At 38.4% G+C, this 18,770-nt stretch overlaps 1 protein-coding gene across 2 annotated transcripts in view; it reads left to right on the top strand.

The window, feature by feature from the left end:
- ITPRID1 (ITPR interacting domain containing 1) overlaps nt 1-13,295 on the top strand; it is a 241,436-nt gene extending 228,141 nt beyond the window's left edge. For both annotated transcript variants that reach the window (XM_073678292.1, XM_073678293.1), the window contains exons 13-15: nt 29-140; nt 4,061-4,291; nt 10,426-13,295. In XM_073678292.1, coding sequence (XP_073534393.1) covers nt 29-140; nt 4,061-4,291; nt 10,426-10,461 — 379 coding nt within the window. In that variant the 3' untranslated portion in view covers nt 10,462-13,295. The remainder of the gene's footprint in view (nt 1-28; nt 141-4,060; nt 4,292-10,425) is intronic.
- The last annotated feature ends 5,475 nt before the right edge of the window (nt 13,296-18,770 follow it).

Raw genomic sequence — 18,770 nt, 5'->3', positions numbered from 1 at the left:
AATAAATGTTACTTTTTTTGCTTTTAAGAGAAAACATGAGACGACTGCACTTATTACGTCAAAATGTTCTCAAAGAAGCATTAGAATTGGAGTATAATTTGGATGCACGAGCACGTCAGGTGAAAGAGACCATTTCAATGGTATGTAAAAAATTAAAAGATTCTCATATCAGACTTTCTTTTAAGGAAGATTTGATGTGTTCCCATTTACATTGTGTAATTCAAAACCACATATTCAGGGCATGGGTGCTTTTGTTTCTGAACCCCATCAGTCTCACTTGATATTTATGTGTCACTTGATACTAAATTAAAGGGAAAATTCATCTTTAAAGCTATTTTTTACTGTTCCAGTGACCTAAAATTCTAAAATATAATGTCTTTGTAAGTAGTCTTACATATATCTCATGGGATTGTCTCTACAACTTCTCTGAAGATCCACGCGTTAATGGTAACAGACTACAGACTAAAACTTTGGTCCTATGGTCATTGACTGCCTATTTTAAAGTTTCAATAATTTCAAAATGTTATTTTAGACCCTGCTCAGACTGCCTGTATGTAGAGTGACCAAAAGTTCTTTCTGAATCCTTGAAAAATGAGATTCAGACTGAACATCCAACAAAGCCATAGAATGCAATAACACAAGTAGAGTTTTTCCTGACGTGTTTGCTACATCTTTGGAACTTGTCTGAAAAGACAGACTACATTAACATGCGTGTCAGAAAAGACGAACACAATTTGGAAAAGCAGTGTAAACTGGGACCTATCACATATAAGTGAAAACAAAGGCTGTTGTGAGACAAAAGAGAATAATGCTGGTGGGCGGTTCATAATGAGCATTCAAATTCTACAATTTTTTAAGCTGGAGTAGTAGTGACCAGTGGTGAGCAAAACTACATCACTTAAAAGTCATTAATGGGAGTCTGTCACCAGGACTTTGCTATGTAATCTGAGATTACCATCATGTAGGGGCAGAGACCCTGATTTCAGAGATGTGTCACTTGTTAGGCTGTGTTTTCCTAATTCAATACAATCAGTGTTTTATCAGCAGGATATTATCACTACAGGACAAGGTGCCCTCATGCCTCATAGTGCAACCACACCCCCACCACTGATCAGTAGCTTTCTGTCAATATACAATGTACAAATAGGGCTGTCAATCAGTAGTGTGGGCAGGATTATACACACAGCTCAACCTTCTGAGCTCTGCTGAATTTGTAAAAGAGAAAAGTGTGATTCTATCAGAACTGCTGCACCTATTAACCCCTTTACAACCCAAGTTGGTTTGCATGGTAATGACCAGGCCAATTTTTACAATTCTGACCACTGTAATTTTATGAGGTAATTACTCTGGAACACTTCAACGGATCCCCCTGATTCTGAGATTGTTTTTTCGTGACATATTGTACTTCATGATAGTGGTAAAATTTCTTCGATATCACTTGCATTTATTTGTGAAAAAAATGGAAATTTGGCGAAAGTTTTGAAAATTTTGCAATTTTCAAAATTTGAATTTGTATGGCCTTAAACCAGACAGATACAGTACAGACCAAAAGTTTGGACACACCTTCTCATTTAAAGATTTTTCTGTATTTTCATGACTTTGAAAATTGTACATTCACACTGAAGGCATCAAAACTATGAATTAACACATGTGGAATTATAAAACAAAAAAGTGTGAAACAACTGAAAATATGTCTTATATTTAGGTTCTTCAAAGTAGCCACCTTTTGCTTTGATGACTGCTTTGCACACTCTTGGCATTCTCTTGATGAGCTTCAAGAGGTAGTCACTGGAAATGGTCTTCCAACAATCTTGAAGGAGTTCCCAGAGATGCTTAGCACTTGTTGGCCCTTTTGCCTTCACTCTGCGGTCCAGCTCACCCCAAACCATCTCGATTGGGTTCAGGTCTGGTGATTGTGGAGGTCAGGTCATCTGGCGTAGCACCCCATCACTCTCCTTCTTGGTCAAATAGCCCTTACACAGCCTGGAGGTGTGTTTGGGGTCATTGTCCTGTTGAAAAATAAATGATGGTCCAACTAAACGCAAACTGGATGGAATAGCTTGCCGCTGCCAGATACTGTGGTAGCCATGCTGGGTCAGTATGCCTTCAATTTTGAATAAATCCCCAACAGTGTCACCAGCAAAGCACCCCCACACCATCACACCTCCTCCTCCATGCTTCACGGTGGGAACCAGGCATGTAGAGTCCATCCATTCACCTTTTCTGCGTTGCACAAAGACACGGTGGTTGGAACCAAAGATCTCAAATTTGGACTCATCAGACCAAAGCACAGATTTCCACTGGTCTAATTTACCATTCCTTGTGTTCTTTAACCCAACAAGTCTCTTCTGCTTGTTGCCTGTCCTTAGCAGTGGTTTCCTAGCAGCTATTTTACCATGAAGGCCTGCTGCACAAAGTCTCCTCTTAACAGTTGTTGTAGAGATGTGTCTGCTGCTAGAACTCTGTGTGGCATTGACCTGGTCTCTAATCTGAGCTGCTGTTAACCTGCGATTTCTGAGGCTGGTGACTCGGATAAACTTATCCTCAGAAGCAGGGGTGACTCTTGGTCTTCCTTTCCTGGGGTGGTCCTCATGTGAGCCAGTTTCTTTGTAGCGCTTGATGGTTTTTGCAACTGTACTTGGGGACACATTCAAAGTTCACCCAATTTTTCAGACTGACTGACCTTCATTTCTTAAAGTAATGATGGCCGCTCGTTTTTCTTTACTTAGCTGCTTTTTTCTTGCCATAATACAAATTCTAACAGTCTATTCAGTAGGACTATCAGCTGTGTATCCACCTGACTTCTGCACAACACAACTGATGGTCCCAACCCCATTTATAAGGCAAGAAATTCCTGACAGGGCACACCTGTGAAGTGAAAACCATTTCCGGTGACTACCTCTTGAAGCTCATCAAGAGAATGCCAAGAGTGTGCAAAGCAGTCATCAAAGCAAAAGGTGGCTACTTTGAAGAACCTAGAATATAAGACATATTTTCAGTTGTTTCACACTTTTTTGTTAAGTATATAATTCCACATGTGTTAATTCATAGTTTTGATGCCTTCAGTGTGAATGTACAATTTTCATAGTCATGAAAATACAGAAAAATCTTTAAATGAGAAGGTGTGTCCAAACTTTTGGTCTGTACTGTATGTCACACAAAATAGTTAATAAATAACATTTCCCACATGTCTACTTTACATCAGCACAATTTTGGAACCAAATTTTTTTTTATTAGGGAGCTATAAGGGTTAAAAGTTGACCAGCGATTTCTCATTTTTCCAACAAAATTTACAAAACCATTTTTCTAGTGACCACATCACATTTGAAGTCACTTTGAGGGGTCTTTATTAGGGTTGAGCGAGTATGTTCTGTTCCGAGTATGCTCGGGCCGAGCTCTGAGTATTTATAGCTGCTCGGTGATATGGTTGAATCGCTCCTGTGTGCATGATTTGCAACTGTTTGACAGTTTTATTATATGTGAGGAATGTGTAAGAAATAGACATTCCTCACATGTAATAAAACTGTCAAACAGTTGCAAATCATGCACACGGGAGTGATTCAAACACATCACCGAGCAGCTGTAGATACTCGGAGCTCGGCCCGAGCATACTCGGCGAAAGGGTTAATAGAACATACTCGCTCAACACAAGTCTTTATGACAGAAAATACCCAAAAGTGACACCATTCTAAAAACTGCACCCCTCAAGGTGCTCAAAACCACATTCAAGAACTTTATTAACCCTTCAGTTCCGTCACAGGAATTTTTGGAATGTGGAAGAAAAAAAATGAACATTTAACTTTTTTCACAAAAATCTTACTTTAGACCCATTTTTTTATTTTTGCAGGGGTAACAGGAAAAATGGACCCCAAAATTTGTTGTGCAATTTCCCCTGAGCACGCAGATACCCGATATATGAGGAAAAACCACTGTTTGGGCGCACGGTGTAAAATGAGAACGAATTGCTCAGTTCAGTATATGTTTTACACTTCTCAAAGCAAGTTTACTTTTACTATGTAATATGTATATTTATTTCACCTACATTCATTTTTGTTTTCAGCAACTTGAAGAGGTTTTGGAAGAACAATCAAGGCTATATTCAGAGCTTGAGTTTTATAACTGGGAACAAGACAGGAATCCTGTAGAACACTATGGAAGTTTACACAGAACCAACAGTCTACCATCTACTTCTTCTTGTACAGTTCACAAAGAAGATCAAAGCACTCCAGTAAACCAGGGAGCAAGCATAACTCAGTCACAGAAGATTGACTTTAGCACTATTATACAAAATGTAAGTCAGAAATTGATATCTGATATACACAGTCGCAATTCCAAAGAAGTTGGAATGCTATGTAAAATGTAAAGAAAACAAGAACACAATAATTTGGAATCTCTTCTAGCCATATTTTATTCACAATACAGCACAGAACACAGATCAGACCCTGAAAGTTAAACACTTTTCCATTTCATTTGCTAATTGATTTCAGCAACACATCTCAAAAAGGTTTGGACAGTTAGTAAAAAGCTGGAAAAGTAAGTGGTGGTAAGAGATGAGTGGATCACTTCACACAACCCAGATCCACATCGATGCTCTCTGACCGTGAAAGGATAAGTGCGAATTTCCAAAGCTTTTGCTTTCCCCTGCATGGTATCTGATTTGACAGCCTGGCTTGATGTCATCTGTGATGTGTGCGGCTCACATGTGATGCCTTGCCAACCTGGCTAATCATAAGCCAACTTTGGGAAGTTCATGCAGCTCCTGTTCACGATCACAGAGCACTGACCTAAACCATCGACCAGAGTTGCATCTCTAGTACTAATGAAACACAAAAAGAAGATCAACTTTCAAATGAGTCACATGGCAGTACATGCTAGAGCATGCTAGAAAGGAAGACTCTCTCAGAAGCAAAGATGGTCAGAGGCTCACCAATCTGTGAATAACTATGTCTAAAAATTGTGGAACAATTTCAGAATAAATGTTCCTCAATGTATAATTTTAAATACTTTGAATATCCCACCATCTACAGTACATATATACATAAAGTTGAAACCAGAAGTTTACATACACTATATAAAAAGACACATATGCATGTTTTTCTCAATATCTGACATGAAATCAGAATAAACCTTTCCCATTTTAGGTCAATTAGGATTACCATAAATTTTAATATTTGCCAAATGCATACATTTCATCAGTATTTGGTACCATTGCCCTTAAACTGAATGACTTGGGTCAAACGTTTGGGATATCCTTGCACAAGCTTCTCACAATAGTTGGTAGGAATTTGGGCCCATTCTTCCTGACAAAACTGGTGTAACTGATCCAGGTTTGTAGGGCGCCTTGCTCGCACCTGCCTTTTCAGCATTGCCCATAAATTTTCAATAGGATTGAGATCAGGGCTTTGTGAAGAACCCCACTGCTGACACAGAGACATAAAAAAGCTAAACTGCAGTTTGCCAAAATGTATGTGAGTAAGCCAAAATCCTTCAAGGAAAGCATCTTGTGGATAGATGAGACCAAGATAGAGCTTTTTGGTAAAACACATCATTCTACTGTTTACCGAAAATGGAAAGATACCTACTAAGATAAGAACACAGCACATACAGTCAAATATGGTGGAGGTTCGAAGATATTCTGGGGTCTTTTTGCTGCCTCTGGCACTGAGTGCCTTGACTGTGTGCAAGGCATCATGAAATCTGAAGATTACCAACTTATTTTGGGTCGCAATGTAGTGCCCAATGTCAGAAAGCTGGGTTTGCGTCCTAGGTCATGGGTCTTTCAGCAGGACAATAACTCCAAACATCCTTCAAGATGCACCCATAAATGGATGAAAACAGAGCGCTGGAGAGTTCTGAATTGGCCAGCAATGAGTTCAGATCTAAATGCCATTGAACACCCGTGGAGAGATCTTAAAATTGCTGTTGAGAGGATGCACCCTTCATATATGAGAGACCTGGAGCAGTTTTCAAAAGAAGAGTGGTCCAAAATTCCAGTTAAGAGTTGTAACAATATGTAATACATATTGCATTATATGTTTCAGTCTACTTGCTACATTATTTACTGCACAGGTTGTTTTTCAAGAGGAGGGGTATACTAATTACATTGATGTCTCTATTTTATCACACATTTGACAGGTGTATTTACCTATCTGCTTCTTCAAGTTTCTTTCCCCAATTTTCGATTGTCCTTTCCTGTTTTACATAACGTGTGGGCATGGGTGTTAATCACTACATATGTCTACCTATATCTTGGAAAACTATACGCAGATCTTCGGTGGATGTAGGCTTGGACAAGTTCTTCTGTCCCTTTATGTAATCCCACACAGAAGCAATGATGTTGAGATCAGGGTTTCTCAGGACCATTTCATAATTTCTACAACTCCTTTTTCTTGTATATATGCAGATGTTCTATTTATAGTCTAGCTTTGTATGCAGTAGAGTACAGACCAAAAGTTTGGAAACACCTTCTCATTTAAAGATTTTTCAGTATTTTCATCACTATGAAAATTGTACATTCACACTGAAGGCATCAAAACTATGAATTAACACATGTGGAATTATATACTTAACAAAAAAGTGTGAAACAACTGAAAATATGTCTTATATTCTAGGTTCTTTAAAATAGCCACCTTTTGCTTTGATGACTGCTTTGCACACTCTTGGCATTCTCTTGATGAGCTTCAAGAGGTAGTCACCGGAAATGGTCTTTCAACAATCTTGAAGGAGTTCCCAGGGATGATTAGCACTTGTTGGCCCTTTTGCCTTCACTCTGCAGTCCAGCTCACCCCAAACCATCTCGATTGGGTTCAGGTCTGGTGACTGTGGAGGCCAGGTTATCTGGCGTAGCACCCCATCACTCTCGTTCTTGGTCAAATAGCCCTTACACAGCCTGGAGGTGTGTTTGGGGTCATTGTCCTGTTGAAAAATAAATGATGGTCCAACTAAACGCAAACCGGATGGAATAGCATGCCGCTGCAAGATGCTGTGGTAGCCATGCTGGTTCAGTATGCCTTCAATTTTGAATAAGTCCCAAACAGTGTCACCAGCAAAGCACCCCCACACCATCACACCTCCTCCTCCATGCTTCACGGTGGGAACCAGGCATGTAGAGTCCATCTGTTCACCTTTTCTGCGTCGCACAAAGACACGGTGGTTGGAACCAAAGATCTGAAATTTGGACTCATCAGACCAAAGCACAGATTTCCATTGGTCTAATGTCAATTCCTTGTGTTCTTTAGCCCAAACAAGTCTCTTCTGCTTGTTGCCTGTCCTTAGCAGTGGTTTCCTAGCAGCTATTTTACCATGAAGGCCTGCTGCACAAAATCTCTTAATAGTTGTTGTAGAGATGTGTCTGCTGCTAGAACTCTGTGTGGCATTGACTTGGTCTCTAATCTGAGCTGCTGTTAACCTGCGATTTCAGAGGCTGGTGACTCGGATAAACTTATCCTCAGAAGCACGGGTGACTCTTGGTCTTCCTTTCCTGGGGTGGTCGTCATGTGAGCCAATTTCTTTGTAGCGTTTGATGGTTTTTGCAACTGCACTTGGGGACACATTCAAAGTTCGCCCAATTTTTCAGACTGACTGACCTTCATTTCTTAAAGTAATGATGGCCACTCGTTTTTCTTTACTTAGCTGCTTTTTTCTTGCCATAATACAAATTCTAACAGTCTATTCGGTAGGACTATCAGCTGTGTATCCGCCAGACTTCTGCACAACACAACTGATGGTCCCAACCCCATTTTTAAGGCAAGAAATCCCACTTATTAAACTTGACAGGACACACCTGTGAAGTGAAAACCATTTCCGGTGACTACCTCTTGAAGCTCATCAAGAGAATGCCAAGAGTGTGCAAAGCAGTCATCAAAGCAAAAGGTGGCTACTTTGAAGAACCTAGAATATAAGACATATTTTCAGTTGTTTCACACTTTTTTGTTAAGTATATAATTCCACATGTGTTAATTCATAGTTTTGATGCCTTCAGTGTGAATGTACAATTTTCATAGTCATGAAAATACAGAAAAATCTTTAAATGAGAAGGTGTGTCCAAACTTTTGGTCTGTACTGTATATTGTATACAAAGCTAAATTGTCTTAGTTTAGTTGTAATCTAGTAAACTAAGTGTTGAAAATGACTATTCTGAAAACATGATTGCACAATGCAATGTATGAGCCATGGAAGCTCAAAAATTAGATGAGTAAATTGATTTGATGCAATTTGATTTTTTTTTTTATTTCTTGTATATTTACTGGACCCTGAGAATTAAAACAAATAGCTTTTGTGTAAGTCATCAATGAAATGCCCACTGTCACTTTACATAAACCAGATGATTGCATATGCCAGATATTGCACACATGAACTCAGGCACAGCTGGATAGGCTTCTTCATAATGCCTTGCAGCTATCACATCACATTCACAGCCAATCAGGAGTATTACCATAGTCAGTAGAAAAGCAGCGGCAAGGAATACAGCAGCCTGAGCTCACAGCTTACAAATAGAGATAGGAAGAGAAATCTTTAACCCCTTCACGACATACGCCATACATGTACGACGCATGTTGTGTCTCCCACTTTGATGCGGGCCCTGGCGCTAAGCCCACATCTGATCAGCTGTCATGTGCCCCTAACAGTCGTGGGTGGAATCGCAATCCACCTGAGGCTGTTTACATGTTAAATGCCACTGTTAATCTCCGACAGCGGCATTTAACATGGCCGCGCCAGAAGCGCTTCACAAACCACGTCCATCGGCACACCCGTCACATGATCGCGGGCCGCCTATGGGTTGGCATGACAACTCGGTGGTTTGCAGGAGACCCCTGTGGTTGTCATAGCCGATATTCTTTGAGCGCCGCCCAGCTGTCAGCGTTCATTACAGATGAGCACTTTTGTTACACATAGCAAGGCTGAAGCCCTGCTATGTGTGACACAAGCGATTGGAAGATCGCAGCTTCTATTCTCCTATGGAAACTATTGAAGCAAGTAAAGAGTAGAAAAAAAAAGTTTTTAAAAATATAAAAGTTTAAATCACCCCCCTTTCATGCCATTCAAAATTAAACATTAAAAAAAATCAAAACATTGTATCTACCCCAAAATGGTATCAATAAAAACGTCAGCTCAGCACACAAAAAATAAGCCCTCACCCAGAACCCGGAAAATGGAGAGGCTACGGGTCAGCGAAAATGGTGCAATTTTTTTTTTAACAAACTTTGGATTTTGTTTCACCACTTAAATAAAAAAGAACCTATACATGTTTGGTGTCTATGAACTTGTAATGACCTGGAGACTCATAATAGCAGGTCAGTTTTAGCATTTAGTGAACATGGTAAAAAAAACAAAAAAAAAACTATTGTGGAATTGCACATTTTTTGGAATTTCACCGCACTTTGAATTTTTTCCCGTTTTACAGTACACGATATGGTAAAACTAATAGTTTCCTTCAAAAGTACTCTGCCATATTGACCGAAAAATAAAAAAGTTATGGCTCTGGGAAGAAGGGGAGCAAAAAAATGAAAGCGCAAAAATGGTAAAATGGCCGCGGCGTGCAGGGGTTAAAGCACTGAATAAACATTACAGATATAGTGTGTGTCTGTGTTTGTGTATGTGTCAACATACAGTTGTCACAGATATGTTGAGGTCACTTTAATATTACTCAGGCAGTCTGCATTAAGGAGCTTAAAAAGTGTACAATACAGTCCTGTTAAATTTCATGTTACAAGTGTTTTCAGGGCAATTTGAGGCATTACAATATTTGCTTTTAGTGTCATATTGATCTGCTGCAAATTGCTTTTATGTGAAATATTCAATGAAGCTAGCAAATTCAAATTTCAAGAGATTCACTCATCTCTATCAAATAGCAGAATTACAAAGCTTGGATGGTCACCTTGCACAATAAAACTAACTCTACTTATAAGACCACTTATTTGGCATGCTCTAACGCCCCCTTCCCCTAGCTGTTAATGACTTCCTGTATTAGTGGTCACACTGTCTGTATATGGCACAATATCCATGAGCATTGTTAGTGGCAGTCTGAGTATTTCCTTTGCAGTCTTGTGGGTTACAAACTATCACTGCTTATCATTGTATCAGGAAATAGTGCTGTTGACAATAACATTAACTATGATGCCTCCTAATTAGTCATGACTGCTTTGCTTCATTGTCATGGTCAGCTCAGGCTATAGCTGTGACCTAAGTGCTATCGGATATTAGAGGATCTTCATAATGGCTTCAGTCAAGTTAGTTAAAGAGGGAGCAATTAGACAGCTCTATAATCATGATTTCAAAGTTTTAATGATTTTTTTTAATTCAGTCAGAAGTCAAGTTTGAAGCCCAACTAGGAGTCCTGATCAAAAAGTTGCAAATTTTACTGAATGATAATGTTGTATGTCTCTGTGCATCTCTAATAAAAAGTTTGTTTTTCTCTCTTTATAGATCAAGAAAACCCTTAGAAGTTTTAAGAACTCCTAAACATGAAGCAAAATTTGAAAGTTTGCCTTTCATGTCTTCTGGACTTTAGTCATCAATTTATTTACAAGATTTGTAGAATGCCTGTAACTGAGATCTTCACTCACAGAATGCACTGCCATAACTGGTTTATCAGGACACAATATTCTGTTTACAGGTTCAGAATGGTGTAAAATAATAAAGAAAGAAAAGGTATACACAACCCGATGATTGCACTTCCTTGTTCCCCTGCCAGTCTCTGTACATCCTTCTCCATCTGGACAGACATGTGACTCATTTTTAGTATAAGATCTTCTTTACTGCTTTGACATAACCCCAATGCTTCCATATGGTGGAGTTCAAAAATATCACAATGAAGGTGTTTATGAAGTTAGTTTTGTTGGTGTGTTGAGTACTAGACATTAGCATCTTAAATGCTGAAATAAATATGTATGCAATCATAAGCAAGGAATATGCAATCCTTTTATAAAAATTTAGTAAACACTAATAAAACTCAGTCAGCAAATCTAAGACTGCAAATAATGTTTAGGCATGGGCATACATGCTAGGCGTATGGGCGCTAAAGCACAGCTCAAACAAATTCTATCCATTTATACTTTTGATGTGTGGAATTATGCAAGACTTCCCTCTCTACAATTACAGAAATTGTGACAAACAAGTGACGGAAAACAGTTGGACAGTCACATCGCCATTCTCTCCTACATACGATGGAGGAGAAGGGGAGACAGAAGACAGCTGGTTGTCCTGAGATATGGAATAAAATGTTATGAACAAGCACTCTACCCCATGCACACCAGTATACAGAGAGTTAGAAAAATGATGAAAAAAGTTATGATTCATTGGCTTTGTGTTATGCTAATTTATAACATATTGCAATATTTGAACTACACAATATTGCCTTTAGTGGATGCAGTTTTTTAGATGCCTTAACAAGATAGCGGACTAAAGAAAAAATAATAGAGGATTTGTCAGAAAGTCAAAAGTGGCCAGTGTTTGCCACAGCTCCCCTGAGTATTACATTTTTTGTTTTCTTTTTATATCCATGTGGACCTTTTTTATCCACCACTAATTGTATGGTTTTTATCAAGGAGGCATTGCTCAAGGGTTAATAATGCAGAGAAGTCTATAGAAACACCTAAGAGAATTGTGAGCCATGCTCCCTTATTAAAGATCAGAAAAATTGGCACTAAATAAAAATGGTCATATCCCTGGAACCATGTGGCTCCTAAAAAAATGGAATACTCAGGAGAACAACGCGGATAAAATAAGAGCAAAAAGTGTCAATTTTTTACCTAGTGACAGGATCCCTTTAAAGATGAAGAGTGAGAGAGTTCACACCACTCATAAAAGAGAATAGTACTTCTGGGATCTTGGGCTACAATTTACTACAGGCTGATCTTTCTGAGATTTTATTCTAGGGCCGCACTGATTAGTAGATTATTGAATTATAATATACAACAAGAAATAGTTGGAGGAAATCCAGGTAGTACTACTGAGACTCTATTGTAAAATGGCATTTACATTTCTCTTTAAAGTCACCTTTCTCTGTACGGAGACACAGTTAAAGTAGGGTAGTAGACCTCTCTATGAGGAGCAGGTAAATATTTTACAATTGTGCATGATTTGAGGGCAATCTGATATATGATAGCCCTCTATGATGCTAGATTTTCTGTTCTAACTCCAGACTCCTTAACAGTGATTAGTCCTGGTACTGGCATCAAGTCCATTTCCACATGGTGCAGTTTTATTGCATTTTTTGTAGCTAAATCAGGGATTGGACAAAGAAAGGCAGCATTATGTCTACTCTCGTTGGGATCCATTACTGTTTATTGACCACAAAACATTGCACCAAATACCAACAAGTGTCAATCTGGCCTATAAGTGATTTAGATCATCATTACAAAGCGGTACTATATTGAACATGTTAGTTTATGTTTCACTGCCTTTCAATTATGCAGAAGAATGAAGTTAAGCGTAGGTTCACACTTGTGGGGTGCTGTATGCTGAGCACAAAAGGCAGGGTTTCTTTCAGAATCCCTGAAAAACTGTATTCTGATAGGAATGCCAACAGAGCCCTGACAAAGCCATTCACTTGAATGACAACTGAGTTACTGTAGACACTGTCTGGCCTCCATCCTGGCAGTATTTGTCTTTTTCAGACATTCATAAAAACGTGTTTGCCAGGACAGAGGCCAGACAGGATTCACAGTGACTCCAACAGCTTTATTTAAGGGAGTGGCTCTTCTAGGGTTTCCATGAAAAATCAATTTTTAGGGAATATTGACACAAAACCCATGATAGTGCTCGATGAAGAACACTGTATAAATATTAACATATCCTTAGTGGGGTTAGTCTTTAGGATAAGTCATCAAAATCAGATCTTTGGAGTTGTGACACCTGGCCAACTCAACGATTAGGAAAATCACAGCTCCATCAACTGCATAGTGGCTGCAGTGGGATACCGCAGATCTACTCCTATTCATTTGAATGGGGGCAAAGTACACTCCCCATCCACGACCACTATGTAGTTGATGGAGCTGTTCTATTCAGCTCTGCAACTGATCACATCTGAACGCCGGGTGCTGGGGGTCGCACCCCCATGATCTGGTATTAATGACCTAATATAAGGATAGGCCATCAATATTAAAGTACCAGACAACCCCTTTAAATGTAAAAGGTACTGAATTTTTCTATGTCACTGTGTTTTTATTTTTTTATTTGTTTGCTGTTTTACTCAAAGTAACATTTTCCGGTTTGCTCATTAATGTAACAAGACTTTAGTAATGTATTGTTAATGTGTGTAAATGTGCTATTTAATAAATCAATATATAACACAATGGAATAATGTCCTCATTATGTGACTGATGTATAAAGAAATGTTGCAGCACAAATTTCTGCTCAAATGTTGATTTCAAACCGAACAAATTAGGCTTAACTAATATGGGCACTTGGTTCAAGCAGATAGCCAGAATCACTGGAGAACTAAAAGGGGGATGACTTTGGGAATTGAGCCCTTAACCTATGTAGTAGACATTGTTTATATTTAACTTTATTGGTTTAGGCTGGGTTTATTCCTATTTAGATGTTTGAGTTTGTGTGAAAAGTGTTTTACTCTCAAAAGAGTGGAGTTTAGGAATAGATATAACTTACTATCTGTTCCTTCTTCTCTCACCTTACCTTTACTATTTGTGCATGATACAAATACAATTTTTAAAACATCTTGTTAAGTTACATTTTAGTATTCGTCAAAGGGAAAGCCAATCTTTTATTCACGATTCACTAAAGGTTTCCTCCACAGGTTTTTTTCTTCAGGGGTATAGTTCTTTTTGAATGGGGGTTTTATGCCTTTTTATAGATGTTGGTCTGACTTCACTTTTAAAATTTACATGGCAGGCTTTCAGAAAAGTTTGAAAATATAAAGTTGAATGATATGAAATCCAAATGGGTCTGTTACATATATAATGTTTTGGTTAGAAAGTCAGGAATGAATTGTATGGATTTGATAGAATGGGAAGCCAGAGTGTGTCTCTTCTTGATTGTTGTCATACTGTTCAAAGTATTGCAGACAGTTGGGGATTTCTGTGAGTCGCAATGTATAAGTACCAAACATTTAACATTACTACTTTTATTGTTGTAGTCTTGCAGTACAAAATGTAGCTTTGACCAATTTACACCACAGTTGCATAATTTGCCGGTTTCAATTAACTAAAAATTTGATTTGCAGCGAAGTGCAATGCTAACTAGCCTATAATTGCCTAGAAAATATGAGTATGACACTCCAAGGTTTCCCAGGACTGTATTGAACTCCTTTTGAGCTATTTAATTCAAATACAACAATATTGTCCAAGTGACCTAATTCTATCAGGCTATGGGAATACAGATACTAACTGGTGGTAACCAACAGCCTATTTAACAAAACACTGCACTATCAGAATTTTTAGACTACTTCAATTGTAAAGATGGCTCAAAAATTATCTCTTTATCAAGACAGATGCATGCCTTACTGGTATTTATACACATGAGGTGCAAACAGCCAAAGGCGATGCTTTTTCACACTGAGTAGTGGAAAAATCATCCCTGCTTATGGGTTATCAATAGCTTTCATTTTTTTTGCTAAATGACAAAGCAATAGCTTTTCACAAGCCATCCAAAAGTATCCCTTTATTTAGAGAGCAAAACAGATACGCTGTTTTTTAAAGTGAAGAAGAAATGGATTTTCAACTAATACTGAAAAAATGATCCTTTTTTTGGGATCCACAACAGGATTGCTTTTCTCAAAATGATTAAGCCATTAAAAAGGCTTATATCAAGTCACTCAAAAATGATACCTTTATTTAGGGAGCAAGAATAGGCAAGCTGTTTTCAAAGTGAAGAAGCAATAGCTTGTGAAATAGACTTTTTAAATAACACTATTCTACAGCCAAATTGATTCAGAGAGATGAAAACATTTGAACTTAACAAATTTTGTGGTGTGGAAAATGAATACAATACTTTAACCACTTCGCGCCAGAGCCTGTTTTTGCCTTCGTGACCGGGCCAATTTTATCAATTCTGATCACTGTCACTTTATGAAGTAATTACTCTGGAACGCTTCAATGGATCCCCTGATTCTGAGACTGTTTTCTCATGACATATTGTACTTCATGATAGTGGAAAAATTTCTTCGATATCACTTGTGTTTATTTGTGAAAAAATCAGAAATTTGGCGAAAAGTTTGAAAATTTTGCAATTTTCAAACTTTGAATTTTCATGCCCTTAAATCAGAGAGATATGTCACACAAAATAGTTAATAAATAACATTACCCACATGTCTACTTTACATCAGCACAATTTTGGAACCAAAATTTTTTTTTGTTAGGAAGCTATAAGGATTAAAAGTTGACCAGCGATTTCTCATTTTTCCAACAAAATTTACAAAAACATTTTTTTAGGGACCACATCTTATTTGAAGTGACTTTGAGGGGCCTTTATGACAGAAAATACCCAAAATTGACACCATTCTAAAATCGGTACCCCTCAAGGTGCTCAAAACCACATTCAAGAAGTTTATTAACCCTTCAGGTGTTTCACGGGAATTTTTGGAAAGAAAACAATGAACATTTAACTTTTTGTCACAAAAATGTTACTTTAGACACATTTTTTTTATTTTCACAAGGGTAACAGAAAAAAATGGACTATACAATTTGTAGTGCAATTTCTCATGAGCGTGCTGATACCCCATATGTGAGGGAAAACCACTGTTTGGGCGCACTGAAGGGTTCAGAAGGGAAGGAGCGCCATTAGACTTTTTGAATGTAAAATTTGTTTGAATAATTAGCGGACGCCATGTTGCGTTTGGAGAGCTCCTGATGTGCCTAAACAGTGGAAACCCCCCACAAGTGACACCATTTTGGAAACTAGACCCCTTAGGGAACTTATCTAGATGTGTTGTGAGCACCTTGAACCCCAAGTTGCTTCACAGAAGTTTATAATATTGAGCTGTAAAAATAAAATTTTCGCATTTTTCCCACAAAAAACATTTTTCATCCCTTAATTTTGCATTATCATAAGGGTAATAGGAGAAACTGCATCATGCAATTTGTTGTGCTATTTCTCCTGAGTATGCTGATACCCCATATGTGGGGGAAAACCACTATTTGGGTACACTGCAGGGTTCGGAAGGGAAGGAACGCCATTTGACTTTTTGAATGTAAAATTTGTTTGAATAATTAACGGACGCCATGTCGCCTTTGGGGAGCCCCTAATGTGCCTAAACAGTGGAAACCCCCCACAAGTGACACCATTTTGGAAACTAGACCCCTTAGGGAACTTATCTAGATGTGTGGTGAGCACCTTTCACCCCCAGGTGCTTCACAGAAGTTTATAATATTGAGCCCTAAAAGTAAATTTTTCACATTTTTCCCACAAAAAATGTATTTCATCCCCTAATTTTGCATTATCATAAGGATAACAGGAGAAATTGCACCATGAAATTTGTTGTGCAATTTCTCCTGAGTACGCCGATACCCCATATGTGGGGGAAAACCACTGCTTTGGTGTACAGCAGGGTTCGGAAGAGAAAGGAACGCTATGTTGGCTGGGATAGGTTGCAGACACCATATCACATTTGAAGAGTCGCTGACATGCCGAAACAGCAGAAACCCCCACAAGACACCCCATTTTGTAAACTACACCTCTCAAGGAATTCATCTAGGGAAGTAGTGAGTATTTTTTAATTTTTAAATTTATACCATTGGGCAGTGAAGAAAACATAATTATATTTTTACCACAAAAAAATGTTTTACCCTCGGATTTTACATTTTCACACAGGGCAATGGGTAAAAATGGTGCCGAAATGTGTCACACAATTTCTTCTAAAAGTGGCAATACCCCATATGTGGCTCTATCGTACCGCTTAGCCATACGGCGAGATCTGGGAGGGATGGAGTGCTATTTGACAGTTGGAGAACAAATTATTGTAGCATAGGCATTTGGATTTGGGAGCACAAAATTTTCTGAATTTCTTTTGGGGGACAAGGGCCATTTCGCTTTTCCAGAGCCTTTCTGCTACCAGTAACTTGGAAGTCCCTTATATTTTTAACAGATAATGGACCTGAGTGGGGACTAGCTTTATTTGAGAGCTGAGCTGAAGCTTTTATTGGGAACATTTTACGTAACATTTATCCGGCGCTCTAGGCTGAGCACTTACATCGGGGTTTCCATCTAAATTTCCAAGTGATGTAATTCAGATGAAACCCCTGGGGGATCCATTCACTGTAATGAGGCAGAAGAGTTACTCTGGACTCCGTCTGGCCTCTGTTTAGCGGTGTCCTTTTTTTCAGAAGTGCACAAAACTGTGGCCAACCGCACTTTTATGCACACCTAAAAAAACTGACACCGTGGGATCACAGGCCAGACGGCATCCACAGTGGCCTATATCTGCCTCATTACTGGGAATCTTCCGTCATGGGTTCCGTCTGAATCACGTTTCTCAGAGATTTACACGGAAACTGGTGTAAGTGCTCAGGGCAGAGCGCAGGATAAATGTGAGCAGAGCCTTACTGTGATCTTTAGGAGACATAATAAACAAATCAGTAGCACTTGAAGAATTGGTTTTATTTCTTTTTTACGCCGTTCATCATACGGTATAAGTGATGAGATTACTTTATTCTTCGGGTTGGTGCGATTACAGCGATACCAGATTTATATCGGGTTTTTATGACTGACAGCGGTCACACATTAAAAGATGCTTTTTTTGCAAAATCTAGTTTTTGCATCGCCATATTTTTTCCATATTTCGGCCGACAGAGTCATGTGATGGCTTGTTTTTTGCGGGACGAGTTGACATTTTTATTGGTACCATTTTTGGGTACGTGACATTTTTTGATCGCTTTCTATTCCGTTTTTTGGGAGGTAAAATTAACAAAAACCAACAATTCAGGAATTGTTTTTTGTGGGTTTTTTTTATGCCGTTCTGCGTGTGGTAAAAGTGATAAGGCAGCATTATTCTTCGGGTCAGTACATTTACAGCGATACTACACTTACTGTATATTTTTTTTATGTTTTGGCGCTTTTACACAATAAAACAATTTTATAGAAAAAATACTTTTTTGCATCGCTTTATTCTGAGAGCTATAACGTTCTTATTTTTTGGCTGATGGAGCTGTATGGTGGCTTTTTTTTTGCAGAACAAGATGACGTTTTCAGCGGTACCATTTTTATTTCCATTTTGCTTTTTGATCGCATTTTTTTCCACTTTTTGTTTGGCGACATGATGAAAAAGCATAGTTTTTTGCTCCGTTTTTTATTTATTTTTATTACGGTGTGCACAGAAGGAGTTAATTAGTGTGACGGTTTTATAGATCGGGTTGTTTCGGACGCGGCGATACCAAATATGTGTACTTTTTTTGTTTTTGTATAAATATACGGATTTATTGGTTTAATATTTTATTTGTTTATTTTTATTTATTTTGTGATTTTTTTTTAACAGTTTGAAAACATTTTTTAGACTTTTTTTTACATTTTTACTTAGTCCCTGTATGGGCATTAATTTTTATTTTTCTAATCACTGTTCTCATGCAATGCAATAGACATGTATTGCATTTCATGAGAGCTCTGCTGACAGTTTTACACTGTCTGTCTCCTGCTAAACTTCAGCTGCAGGCTGAGCCTAGCAGGACACTGTATATAGCAGATCCAGAGGCGGTCATGTGACCTCCGGCTGCCATGACAACGGCAGGTCGTGTAAGACATCAGGGGGCCGTCGGAGAGGTAAGTGGATGACCCCCTCTCCTCTCACTATCTTCTAAATGCCGCGATCACTATAGATTGCG

This window comes from Phyllobates terribilis, unplaced genomic scaffold (assembly GCF_046119375.1).
Source record: "Phyllobates terribilis strain yellow unplaced genomic scaffold, ASM4611937v1 Scaffold_4__5_contigs__length_816908805, whole genome shotgun sequence".
NCBI lineage: Eukaryota > Metazoa > Chordata > Amphibia > Anura > Dendrobatidae > Phyllobates > Phyllobates terribilis.
The sequence above is the reverse complement of the archived record's forward strand: the minus strand, read 5'-3'. Positions and strand labels throughout refer to the sequence as shown.